Source organism: Carettochelys insculpta, chromosome 1, assembly GCF_033958435.1.
Source record: "Carettochelys insculpta isolate YL-2023 chromosome 1, ASM3395843v1, whole genome shotgun sequence".
NCBI lineage: Eukaryota > Metazoa > Chordata > Testudines > Carettochelyidae > Carettochelys > Carettochelys insculpta.
The window spans coordinates 120,674,649-120,688,702 of record NC_134137.1 but is presented as its reverse complement, the minus strand read 5'-3'; the positions used below and the strand labels follow the sequence as shown (position 1 = coordinate 120,688,702).

General features: G+C 42.1%; 1 protein-coding gene across 2 annotated transcripts in view; it reads right to left on the bottom strand.

The window, feature by feature from the left end:
• TMCO3 (transmembrane and coiled-coil domains 3) overlaps positions 1–14,054 on the bottom strand; it is a 97,357-nt gene that overhangs the window by 65,177 nt on the left and 18,126 nt on the right. For both annotated transcript variants that reach the window (XM_074990837.1, XM_074990847.1), the window contains exon 3: positions 2,567–2,746. In XM_074990837.1, the coding sequence (XP_074846938.1) occupies positions 2,567–2,746 (180 nt within the window). The remainder of the gene's footprint in view (positions 1–2,566; positions 2,747–14,054) is intronic.

Genomic DNA, 14,054 nt, shown 5'->3' with positions numbered 1-14,054 from the left:
TTAAATTAGATGTTGATCTCTGCAGAGGTGACTTTAATTCCTGTTTTTTATTGTATGTCTTCATATACAATAACCATATCAAGCTCAGCTGTAAGCTTTCCTTTTAGCCAGTTTTAGTTTCACCTTTAAAGATGTTTTTGGAGATAATAAACTTTTAATTCTAGTTGCTTAATAAACTTTACATAATACATGGAGATACACATCTCATAGAATTGGAATGGACCTTGGGAGGTCATTGAGTCTAGTCCCCTGCCCTCTTAGCAGGACCAAGCACCCTCCCATTTTTTCTTTAAATCTGTTTGCCCCAATCCTCTAAATGGCCCCCTCAAGGATTGGGCTCACAACCCTGGGTTTATCAGGCCAGTGCTCAAACCAGTGAACTATCCCTCTCTTATCTAATCTGGGAGTTCTACCACCTTCGTATTCACTATAACCCACCAGTTACAAAAGGAATTTAATAATGGGAACTTGCTCACAGACAAAACGTCAAGACTTTGAAATAAGGCTATTAGGGCCTTATGTAAACTGTTGTTATATAATAGTCATTGTCAAGTTCGTACAATTAAAATTTTGTATAACCAATAGCCTTTAGCAAATTAATTTAGTGTGTGTTTCTACGTTTTAAACAAATGACTTTGTTTCAATTTTGCAAAGATTTGAAAGTGATGCAAAATAGGAGACGGCAAAAGCAACAGAGTGAAGCAGCAATTAAAGAGTTTAAAGCCATATCACTCTCACAGAAAAGATACCTCAGCCGTTAGACATTGACTATACTGACAGTGACGCTTCCAGTTGTAATGATGAAAAAACTTTGTACCCACAAGTGACATTTCAATGCCACTGCCTCAAAAGGAGGAGGTCATTAATCAAGACACAGAAATGCCAACAGTAGAGACAGATGCAGAATCTATGCACAATTTAGAGGCTGTGCAGGGAGAAAAGAAGGACCTTGTAAATGCTGAGCATCAAGAGCAAGAACTTATGACTAGCACAGGATACAATGTAACAACATGATATTGAACCTGATATTGGACTTCTGGATGAGAACAGTGTTGCTCAAATGCAGCCGTTTCTCAAAGTTAGTTTTTTCAGATTCAAGTTAAAAATCAAAAGATGCTGAAAATCATGTTTTTCCCACTCATCTGCTGACAAAAACTCTTCCAAATGGAGAGATCTACATAACAGACTGGCTCTGAGGGACCATAAAAAATGCACACTCTGTACTGTGTTTCATTTTTAACAATAATAATTCAAATGCATCAGTACTGCCTGACCCATCCAGTTGGTGCATCAGTAAAGGTTGGAAGAAATTGAAAGACTGAATACGGCACATGAAACTTCAGCATTTCATCAAGGTAAATATGGTACATGGAAATCAGTTAGTAGAGCAGCACTAGCTGACAGTTCACAGAATCATAGAATGCTAGGACTGGAAGGGATCTCGAGAGGTCATCGAGTCCAGCCCCCTGCCCTCATGGCAGGACCAAGTACTGTCTAGACCATCACTGTTAGACATTTATCTAACCTGTTCTTAAACATCTCCAGAGATGGAGATTCTACAACCTCCCTAGTTCAATTGAAAACTACTCTGGAGCTAAATGAACACAGAAACTGATAACTGGGGGAAAAAAAACAAACTCCTTGAGCACACATTGAATATTGTTTTTTTTTCTTTCTGAATGGGGATTGGCCTTTTTTGGTTCCAACACACTGGTGAACCTACAAACAGAAACTTTCATGGTACACATGAGCTTCTTAACAATACGACTCACTTTTCAGACCATGTTAAGTGTGTTCGTGAATCACAAGAAAGCAGAAAATGTGTGCAGGTCCATTATCTGTCTACCAGAATACAAAACAAGTTTATTGATCTGTGTGGGATATTTATGCAAACAACAATTCTTGAGGAGGTAGGACATGCAAAGAACTTTTCAATTATTACTGATGAAACTCTGTTCTCATTTTAAAAAGCAGGTGACTTTGGTTACTCAATATGTTAAAGTTGCAGGAGGTCCAAAAGATTCCTTGTTCCTTCTGGCACTCCTTGTACCTTATATTTTTCTGTACCATAAAACCTAATTTCAAGGGTTCTCCTTCTCCCATGACACGCTCAACAAAAATGGAGGGAAGAAAACAGAAATAAAAATGGAGACTAAATTTAACATGGTGAACCTGTATTCTGAGAGTCTAGAGACCCCAAATACCCTTGAGCTAGCAGACCCTGAACACTATGCTATCATCATGATGTGCAAGTCTGTTCCATAACATACTAGTTAAAAGTGACAATCATATTTAAAACTTCTGTCCAAAAAAGACAAAAAGCATTAGTGATAAGGGAGATGACTGATAGTACCTACTTCATGTCAAACAGGCATAATAGCTCTAGATAAATTATTTCTTCTGAGAGAGACAGGATAGGAAAGGTATACATAAGGTTGCATATTTTACATTTGTCACAAAATTTTGACACCATTTATGACATCTGACATAAAAGCAATTCTTAATTCAATCTAAAAATGAAAGTATGCGAATTAAAAAGCAGAATGATTTCTAGAATGTCACTTACTGATTTGTTGTCATCAAAGGCATGTTCTTCTATTTCCTCTTCTAGCCTATCAGCTGCTTTCCTAACATCTTCAAGAATTTCATCAAGCATGGACAGGCTTTTATTCTGATGCTGCATGTTCTTAAGGGCTTCAACCTGATGTTTTTCTGCTGCTAAAAGTTCAATGTACTCTGTTTCCTCCTGTTGGATAATACAGAAGATAAGAATTAAGTTTTTATTTGATCTTTTACTGGACAACATTTCAACTTATTAACATGTATTAATACAGGTTGAAACTCCTAAATCTGGCACTCTCTCATCCGGCAACATCCTTCATCCAGCAGGCTGAGGGATGTCACTGGACCAGGAAGCCAGGCAGGAGATTGCAGCTGCATCGTCTGGCAACCCCGGGAAGGGCTGCAGCAGAGCCCACATGCCCCCAGCAACCCTTGTGGGAAGGCATCCCCATGGGGCTGAGGTCGGAACCAGACCCGTGTTTCCCCTGGGGAGCCAGGGCTGAGACTGGAGCCGGCTTCCCCACTCCCCCCACAACCCTGCAGGCCAGGGGGCAGCCACCTAGGGCTGGTGCTGCATCCCCAGCATGGTCCTGAGCTAGCGTCTCCTGGCAGCCCCACTGAAGAAGGTAATGGGGTAGCCCAGTGGCTGGAGGAGGGGTGGCAGCTTAAGGGCCCATGGCAGGGAACTTTCCCTTGTCCAGCAAATTCTCTTGTCCAGGACTGGTCAGGTCCTGACCATGCTGGACAAGGGAGGTAGAACCTGTATTATTTTTGAAATACAGTAGGGTCTCAACATTCACAAGTGTTCCATGTTGAGAACCCTTGCAAATGTTGAATTTTGTGAATATGGCTGCCACCTAGAGCCCAGGTACCAGCACTCCTGCCCCGGGCCCCAGGGGAAGCAGACCCTTGGCCACTTGTGAATAATTGAATTCATGAATCGTGAGACCCTACTGTATACAATTTTAGAACAATTAGAACTTCATAGCAAATGTTATGAAAATGACTGAGGGAATGTCTACACAGTGTCTTTATTCCCAAATAAGCTATTCTGGAATACATATGCCAAAATAGCTTATTTTGAAATAACGCTGCTACACACAAAAATGCATTTGAAAGGAGCACTTCGCTACTTCAGAATACAGCATCTATACACAGAGACTATTTCAAAATACAGCCATTGGATGCACTATGGCTTATTTCAAAATAGGCTCTATTCCCTGTCTTCATAGCATCTATTTCAAAATAGCTATTTTAAAGTAGGCACTGTTCCTCTTAAAATGAGGTTTACTAATTTCAAAGTCAGTCAACCTCTATTTCAAAATAGTGGTTGCATCATGTAAACACTGGGTTAAATTTCAAAATAACAGCTGTTATTTTGAAATAACTTTGCTGTGTACATCTACCCTGAAACTTTAAAGTTGTTTGTCTGTCTTTTAATGTTACTTGAAAAGACTTGCCCACTCATTCTTACAGTCTCCACTGCTCTTTAATAGAAGCAGTTGCCAAGCTGGCAACCAGGAAATATCACAGAAGGGACATCCTAAGAAACTCTCTTCAAGATACATTAATGCCAAAGCCAAGTACAATTGAAAAAGATACACTTTAGTAAGTACGTTAGAGCATAGTGAACTTAAAAAGTGTGGCTTCATTAACTACTGACAAGCAAACACAAATAATGGAAAATATGTTGAAAATTTTGTAAAAAAAATTATAATTTATTATATTACATTTTATAAACTTTTAAATAAAGTTTTATGAACATATAAGCAAGTGCAGTAAAGGAAAGGTGAGCTTTATAAGCATGCATTCAAACAACAGAAATTAGCAGGTAAGAAAACATTTCTCCTTTTCCAAGATGCACCTGCTAACCCTTGCAGATGGGCTATAGCTAAGTTGAGAGAGTGTTTATGCACAGAAAAACATTCTAAATAGGGAATAAGTTGAATCAAAATGGAAAGGTTGTGTGTGGTTTGGCCATGACCTAGATTTGCCTCTGATAAATGAAGCATCAGGCCTTGTCTGCACAATTCCCCTTCATCGATATAAGACACACCACTTTAGCTATGGAAAAAGCGTAGCTGAGCTGGTGTCCTTATTGCACTGTCTTCCATACAGTATCATGAGTGGGGGGCTGCTCTCCCATCAACTCAGCCTACTCTTCACATCCTGGTAGAGTAACAGAGTTGATAGGAAACTGTTTGGAGGTCAATTTATCGCATCTAAGCAGATGTGATAAATCGACTGCCAGTGGATTGATCACTGCAGCCTGAATCAACCCTGTAATAAAGACAAGCCCTCAATACCAACCAGAGATCCAATCTGTAGCACTTAGGAAAAGTAGAAACCAACACTCAGTTAGCTGACTTGCATAAATGGTTGAGGTTCTTGTTCTCTCTGTATAAGAAAACATTCTACTGCATTATGTGCTCTGATGTCAGAAAGCAATTTAATGCCTGATTTCTTGGGCAACTTTCCAATTAAATGTCTTATGCATTTAGTATTTGAAGTCTTTTGGTCCCTGCACCTCAGATGTGAAGAAGCAAGGGCAGACATCTTATGATTCAATACATTACAAATATACTGTTATGGCATTACTATCAAATTTAAGCTGCTTCTCCATTAGAGTTTCAGATGCAGAAAGGAACAACAGAAGATACAATGTTATCTATAGAGATTTGACCAGGGAATATTTGTGCTGTCACAAGTTTTAACGACTAAGATTGCACCCTTTAAGAGAGTAGTAGTAAGCAGTAGCAAAAGATTCCACAGGATACTCAAACAACAGGGTGGAGTGATTTAAATTAAGGACATTTAAATTATGAATTAAATCACCAACAGGAAAGCCTTGACTCCACCATAAAGCCCCCGTGAGCTGCATGCCAGTCCCAAGCCTGGATGAAGGAGGAGGGTTGGTCAGATGTGTGTCCATGAGCTGACTGTCAAACAAGAATATGAATGAAATCTGATGCCAGTACAACTAAATGTTAAAGATGCCAGCTCGGACATAGCCCAGATAAGCAAGATCCATGATACCAACTGAGCGATTGGGGTTGGGTCGACAAGTTGGCTACTGAAAGAAAATTACAGCTAACACATATGCTATATATTGGAACATGAACGTCCAAACACTGTGGGCAACTGGCAAATTCGAGCTGCTTCAGAAGGAGACGAAGAGATACTGATGAGATATATACTTGGACTGGCAGAGATGTGTTGGATGGGATCAGGAGAGATATGTGGTTGCGAAGTCATTTGGTTAGGAAACAAATGAAGCACGAAGCAAGAGTTGGATTCCTTCTTAGCAAAAAAGCTAGAAGAGCATTATTAGGATACAACCCGGTGAGTGCAAGAATGATGGTAGTGAGATTCAAAGCAAAACCGTTCAACACCTCAGTCATTCAGATGTATACATCCACGTCAGACAGTACGGAGGAAGAGATTAAGCTATTCTATAAAGACTGGACAAAGACACCAGAGGAGATACCGAAAAAAGATGTGTTGATTATCGGAGGAGATTGGAATGCAAAGGTTGGAACAGATAATGAAGGTTGGGAGAGAGTCATGGGAAGGTTTGGATATGGAGAAAGAAACGAAGGAGGTGAGGAACTGCTAGAGTTTGCTACAGAGCATGAGATGGTGATCTGTAACATGAGATTCCAACGAAAGGACTGTAGGAAGTGGACATGGCGATTGAATGAGGGGAGGTCCAAGAACATGATAGATACGATTTTGATAAGATGAAGATGGATAACATCAGTACAGCAGTAGTGAGCTTTCCAAGGAGCGGATATAGACTCAGACCACAGTCTAGTGATCGCAAACATCAAGATAAAACTCAAAAGAAAATGTAAGACACAGCTTAAGAAAAGAAGAGACATGGCAAGGCTATGTGAGGACGAAACAGGAAATGCTTGCAGAACAGCGCTCGAAGAGAAAATTAAGAATATTGCCACAGAGAAAGACCCAGATAAGAGAGTCATAGAGATAGCCATTGCTATAGAAGAGGCAATTCAGCAGACTGTTCCAGAAGAAGAGAAGATCAATGGGAAGTGGATTACCCAGGAGACACTGAAGTTGGTTCAAGAAAAGAGAGCGTTGAAGAGCAGAAGAGATGTCTCTGAGATGCAGAACAGCAATATAGGATGAAATGCAATGAGATAAGGAAAGTAGCCAGAAAGGATAAGGAGAAATGGTTAGAGGAGCAATGTGAACATATACGCTGCGTCTACACGTGCACGCTACTTCGAAGTAGCGGCACCAACTTCGAAATAGCGCCCGTCGCGTCTACACGCGTCGGGCGCTATTTCGAAGTTAACTTCGACGTTAGGCGGCGAGTCGTCGAAGTTGCTAACCTCATGAGGGGATAGGAATAGCGCCCTACTTCGACGTTCAACGTCGACGTAGGGACAGTGTAGACGATCCGCGTCCCGCAACGTCGAAATTGCTGGGTCCTCCATGGCGGCCATCAGCTGGGGGGTTGAGAGATGCTCTCTCTCCAGCCCCTGCGGGGCTCTATGGTCACCGTGTGCAGCAGCCCTTAGCCCAGGGCTTCTGGCTGCTTCTGCGGCAGCTGGGGATCTATGCTGCAGGCACAGGGTCTGCAACCAGTTGTCAGCTCTGTGGATCTTGTGCTGTTTAGTGCAACTGTGTCTGGGAGGGGCCCTTTAAGGGAGCGGCTTGCTGTTGAGTCCGCCCTGTGACCCTGTCTGCAGCTGTGCCTGGCATCCCTATTTCGATGTGTGCTACTTTGACGTGTAGACGTTCCCTCGCTGCGCCTATTTCGATGTTGGGCTGAGCAACGTCGAAGTTGAACATCGACTTTGCTGGCCCTGGAGGACGTGTAGACGTTATTCATCAAAACAGACTATTTTGATGTCGCAACATCGAAATAAGCTAGTTCGATGTTGGCTGCACGTGTAGACGTAGCCATAGAGAGGTATTACAGCGAATGTTAAGACCAGGGAGGTGTACAAGACAATTAGGAATATTAATAGGAAATGGCAACCAAAGCAGATGGCGATCAAAGATGAGAACGAAGAAGTGCTCATGAACAGGAAGAAGATTGTGTAGTGATGGACAAGATATTGCACCGATCTACACAAAGCACAGTTGGACCCAAGTGTCTCAGAAAGACTGACTGAAGAATTGAAAGAGATATCTCGCCTGAGTATTGAGAGCAAGACTGATATTTTGGAGGAGGAAGTAGAAAAAGCAGTGAAATGACAAAACAACAACAAGAACCCTGGAAATGATAAGATAACAGGAGAGAAAGCATGATTCAGGAAATACACCGACTATGTAATATAGCATGGAAAGAAGTGAAGGCACCTAAAGAATGGACAAGATCTGTGCTAGTGACAATACCCAAGAAAGGACGTACATTGGAGTGCAAGAACTACAGAACGATTGCCCTAACGAGTCATCTAGGTAAGGTGCTGATGATGATACTGACTGAGAGATTAACATCACAGATAGAAGAACAGATTGCAGACGGGCAAGCAGCGTTCAGAAAAGATAGAAGTACCAAACAGCAGATATTGGCACTAAGACTGATAGCGGAGAAAGCTCGATGAAAGAACAAGAATGTATACACTTGCTTTGTTGATTTTCAAAAGGCATTTGACAATATAGATCAGAAAGTGACCTGGGCAGTGTTGGAGTCATAGGAGTGGATAGCAGACTGATATGGTTGTTGAAGAATATCAGTGACAACGCGAAGGCAGCAGTGAGAATATGTAGAGAGTTGGAAAGTTGGTTTAGAACAAGTAGAGGTACGAGACGAGGAGAGCCAATATCGCCAAGTATCTTCATTGCACATCTGGAGAGAGCGATGGACAAGATCAAGGAAGAAGAAGAAGGGACATCTGTGCATGGGAAAAGAATTAACAACTTGAGGTTTGTGGATGATATAGTTAACATTGAGGAAGATGAGGAGAAGCTAGCAAAAATGGTGCAGGTGTTAAATGAAGAAGGGAGGTGGTATGGACCAATTATGAACATTGATAAAACAAAAACAATGGTATTTGGAGATAAGGAAATAGGAAGGAAGATCAGTGTCGATGGTATTGAACTAGAAAATGTAGAGAAGTTCACACATCTGGGGAGCAACATAATGTACGATCTAGACTATAAGAAGGAAATAGTGACTAGAACAGCGAAAGCAAGAGCGAGTTTGAAGGCGATGGATAAGATCTGGAAAAGCAAAGCAATTAGCCTAAGAATGAAGCTGAGCATCTTGAAAACGTGTGTATTTAGCAGCATGTTGTACAGCTGTGAGACATGGGTGATAATGAAAGATTTGAAAAGAAGAATATTGGCGTTCAAAAGGAGCTGTTCTAGAAAGATTCTGAGAATAGGATGGATGCAGAAGGTCACGAATGAGGAATTATATAGGAAGATACAGCCGAAAGAGAACCTGCTGCAGAAGGTTATCAAATGGAAGCTACAACTATTTGGACATATTTGCAGAATGAATGACGAACGAAAAATCAAGACCCTGGTATTCAGCATAATGGACGGTTCAAATAGGAGAGGCAGACCCCACAGAGAACGGGTAGATGATGTAGTAGATTGGTGCAGAGCTAGTCTACAGAAACTAAGCCACTCTGCACTGGACAGGGAAAGATGGAAAGAAATAGTGAGAGAGGCATCAGACACCAACGGGTGCTGAGCCCATGGTTATTGATGATGATCATGGAAGCCTTAATTTAAATAACTATTTTAATCAACTTTTCTATTTGTACTTATTATTTTTGAAAGAAAGATGCATTCCCATTGACTGATAGAACCATTAAAAGAGCTTAATTTACAAATATAGGTTGTACCTCCCTAGTCCTCCCTCCTCCCAAATGAGGGAATTTACAGGATCAAGGGAGGTGAGGCCTCCAGGCTTAGCTAGGGGGCTGCCAGCCTGCTAGCTGTGCTCCCCTCCTGGAAACCGCTCACTCACTATCCCCAGGCTACCTGTGGGGGTCTGATTCTGATGAGGCTCCCTGCCATGTGGCTGCTGGCAGAGCTCCCCACCTCCAACCCATCTCCACACCGCCTCAGGGCTGCCAGGGCTTCCCACCCTGGCCCATCTCCCCATCACCATGGGGTTGCCAGTGGGACTCCCTACTGATGTGAAACTGCTGGCAAGACTCCCCGAACCAGACCTAACTCCCCACAGTGGAACTTCCAGCAGGACTCAACGTAGGGTTCCCCACCTCTGCCCCAGCTCCCCACAACTGTGGGACTGCCAGCAGTGGGGATCTGCTCCCAGACCACCAGCCAGACCAGATCCAGGAAGCTGCAGCTCTCTGATCCAGATGCCCTCTGGTTCACAACATCCGTGGTCCTGCCAGACTACAGATGTTGCTGGATCAGAGAGTTTCAACTTGTAGAGCCTTTATACCAAATCTAGTGCATCTTTTGGTTATCTAAGAGAGTACATTATAACCACATATGTTTTATTTAAACAATTACATAACTTAGTAGTCTAATTTTTATTAACTGTACATTTTAATATGTTAGAAAATAGCAACTAATATATAGTATATTAAATAGATAGTTAACTTGTTCTCATGATTTATGTCAAGGTGAGTTAGGATGGCAACTGGATTTAATTAAACACACAACAGTATATCCATTTTGTTTTACTACACAAAATAAATCTCAATATTTTGTATAAATCTCTGATCACAACATGTATCAAATTTACAACAAAATAATTAATTAAAAGCACAGAAGTTAACCATAGCCAGTGAATTAATATTTCAAGTCAGCTTTGGAAAATTTCATATATGCCTAAGTGAAAATGACAAAGCTTAAATTCCTAGAGTCTCCTAAATTACTTTGACCTATTGTGCTAGACTTATAAAGCTTGACCTCAAAAGCTAGATGTTTACCCCCTGATTCTTCACTTAGAAAAGCAGCCTTTACCTCACTGTTTTTGATAAAGGCTCATAGTTTCAGCATAATTATTTTAAAATAAATGTTAAGAAATTTTAATAAATTTAGGCCTTAACATAATTTGTATTTAATTCATACACTAATTTTTTGGGGTAAGGGAGAAAATGAAGATGGCACAAAAAAAACCCACATTTTTAGAAGACTGACCTTAGTAAGAGCATGTAAGAATTTGGAAAATAGAATGAGATGCCCAGCTACTCCTTTCCTTTGGATCCAGAACACTGGCGACAGACACTTTCTGGACCTCAATGGATATAATGCCAAGAGCAAGCATAAAAAATTGCATTGCACGTAGAGCATGAACTGAGCAGTTCTTTCTTCTCCAGATTTCTTTGTTCTCCCCTTGATGAAGAGAACAAGTCCATCCCCATTTAGTCATATAGGAACAAATTATGAGTAGCTTGCTTAACGTTATGACAATAATCTGTTCAGAGCAACCCATCACTTCACATTATCCCATTAGCTCTCTTTCAACTCAAAGCAAGACCCCAAGTTATGATGAAATCCCTGGCCTTGGTTTACGGATTTGTTTAGAATTGCCAGAACCCACAGTCATATTGTCAAGATGAAAACTGTCTACGATTTATCATTAGTTCTTCTGTCTTGTCCCTCAGTAAAGAATGCTTGCACTTTTGTTTTTCCTGGAGGCTATATTCTTTATAGCTGTCTGCTAGAATGCACGCCTTGAAAAGTAATAATTACCCTCTCCCAGCAGCTCTGGATCTGATGCACAGATACTCTTCTTAGACAGCAATTGACAGGCCTACAGGATACTAAAGGCATCCAGGTAGTTTTTCCTCACAAAGAGGAGCGATTCATGCCAGCTCTCCTCATAGATAAGGACAAACTGGAATTAAAAAACAAAAAAACAAAAACCCAAGGCAGAGATAGACTCTGGAAAAGAACAAGAAGTATATAAGGCTATAAATTGAACAAAGAGATTAGCCACATCTGAACAGTAACACAAAAGATCTCTGATCACTTGAAGAACAATTGGCTGCAAGTGCTTCTTCATCTGAGGGAGGCAGAACTTCTGCAATATTTATTCATGGGTCCTTTACTATGCCACCTCATCCTACAGCCTCGCAAATGCCCCAATGCTGCAACAGAGCAGAAGGAGTCATCTGCATGGAATGGCAGGTGGATCCATGAAAATAAAACAGTGCTTCAAAGCTGTTGCTATGAACAGACCTAGTCAAAAGCATAGGACAGTGCCCACATTGGGTGGACTGACACACCAGACTAGGGTGTAATCAGTTACAGTTAACCAGTATAGACAGGATCAGCACCGCCCGCAGCAGGCAATAGGGATGTCCCACTCCACAGGGCCACCACAGGTGGGGACGTTCTGGCCAGGCCAGAATAGTCCTGTCCGCTGGGGCCTTGAGTGGGAGGGGGGGCTGAAAAGGGGTTGGAGAGGCTGAAGCAGCGCCCCTCCCCTCTGCTGCAGACCAGGACTGGGGTGCCCCTGCCTGCAGCGCTTCTGGGCCAGGCTGCTGTAGGCACCTCACCTGTTGTGTGCACACTAAATAATTTATTCTCTTTTTCTTTCCAGTGCACTCCACTGTTCCTTTCTATGCCGCCTCCATCCACATCTATGTATTGTGCCTCTGTCTTTAGACAATCCCTTAACTAACTCCACCATGCCTGGCCAAAGTCCATCTTCATATTAGCATAGAACAAAAACAATCCTCCAGCCTGCATCTGCCTTTGCGCATGTTAGTCTACAGCAAAGATTGACAATGAAATTCCAGAACTTTCAGGAAGCAAGAGGTAGTTGTTAAGGTGAACAGATTAGAGCTATTAATTCATGTTTACGAGACTGTAAGTGTAGGTGTAGCATGTTTATGATAAGATTTAATTGTAACTTTTTTAACTGAGAAATTTAGTATAAGTTAAAAAACTTAAAAAAAAATCCCATTTTTTTTTTAAAAAAGTCATTGCTTTTTATCTACCCTGAGGACAAATGCAAAGTACTCCACTTAGAAAAGAACAGTCAGTCTCACACATACAAAATAGAGTGTGTCTAGAAAAGAATATGGCAGAAAAGGACCCAGGGGTCATAGTGGACAGCAAGCTAAATATGAGTCAGCAGCATGACACTGTTGGGGAAAAAAAACCCGCTAAATTCTGGGATGCATTAACTTGAGTGTTGTAAGCACGACACAGATTCGTAAGTCTTCTGCTCCACTCTGCACTGATTAGGCCTCAACTGGAATACTGTGTTGGGTTCTGGGCACCACATTTCAGGAAAAATAGCAATAGCAATTTTCAAGTAATTAAAAGGGTGTTGTAAAGAGGAGGGAGAAAAATATTCTCCTTCACCTCTGATGATAGGACAAGAAGTGGCTTAAATTGCAGCATGGGAGGTTTAGGTTGTATGTGAGGAAAACTTCTTGTCTAGGTGCTTAAGCACTAAAATAAATTGCCTAGGGAAGTTGTGAAATCTCCACCATTGAAGATATATTAGAGCATATTAGACAATCATCTGTCAGGGATGATATAGATGGAGCTTTAACCTGCCGTGAGTGCATGGAACTGGATTCTATGACATCTCAAGGTCCCTTCCAGTTCCAGTATTCTATGATTCTATAATTCAACAGCTATTAATCATCAAGAGATCATTTTTGCCAAACATACAAGCATACCCCTGGGCTTGAATAAGGAGTTCCAGAGAGCTACTTTGAGGTGCAGAGTTTCACAAAGATCTGGTTCTCTAGAGAGTAGCTCAGCTCTGGTAAACATTTCCACATTCTGAATAGATTTCTGAGACCCATAGAAGAGCTCTGTGTAATCTTGAAAGTTTATCTGTCTCACCTAAAGAAACTGGTCCAATAAAGAAAGGTTACTCACCGTAGTAACGGTGGTTCTTCGAGATATGTCCCCGTGGGTGCTCCACATTAGGTGTCGGGCTCGCCCGGCGCCGCAGATCGGATCTTCCAAGCAGTTTCTGCCGGACCGCGCATGCGCCGGTGCGCGCCGCTCCCCCGCGCGCTCCCGGCCATGTGCGCGATCCAGTCCCCGCCAGTTCCTTAACCAACCGCCTCGGATGCTCCTGCAAAACACTAAACAGAGATCCGGAGCGGGGAGGATGGGCGGGTAGTGGAGCACCCACGGGGACACATCTCGAAGAACCACCGTTACTACGGTGAGTAACCTTTCTTTCTTCTTCGAGTGTCCCCGTGGGTGCTCCACTTTAGGTGACTACCCAGCAGTAACCCAAGATAGGAGGTGGGTAATCGGATTATGTGCAGCTTGTCCCCGAGAGGACCGCTGCCGAGAGACGGGTATCCTCTTGGAATACCCTGTGAAGGGCGTAATGTTTGGCGAAGGTGTCACAGGATGACCAGGTCGCCACTCTGCAAATGTCTTTTAGCGCAACGCCCTTGAAAAAAAGGCTGTTGATGCTGCCACCGCCCTAGTGGAATGAGCCCTGGGCGTGGCCAGTAAAGGAGTCTTTTTGAGTTCGTAGCACATTTTTATGCAAGATACGATGTGCTTAGAGATTCTCTGCGAAGAGAGACATTCTCCTTTTGATT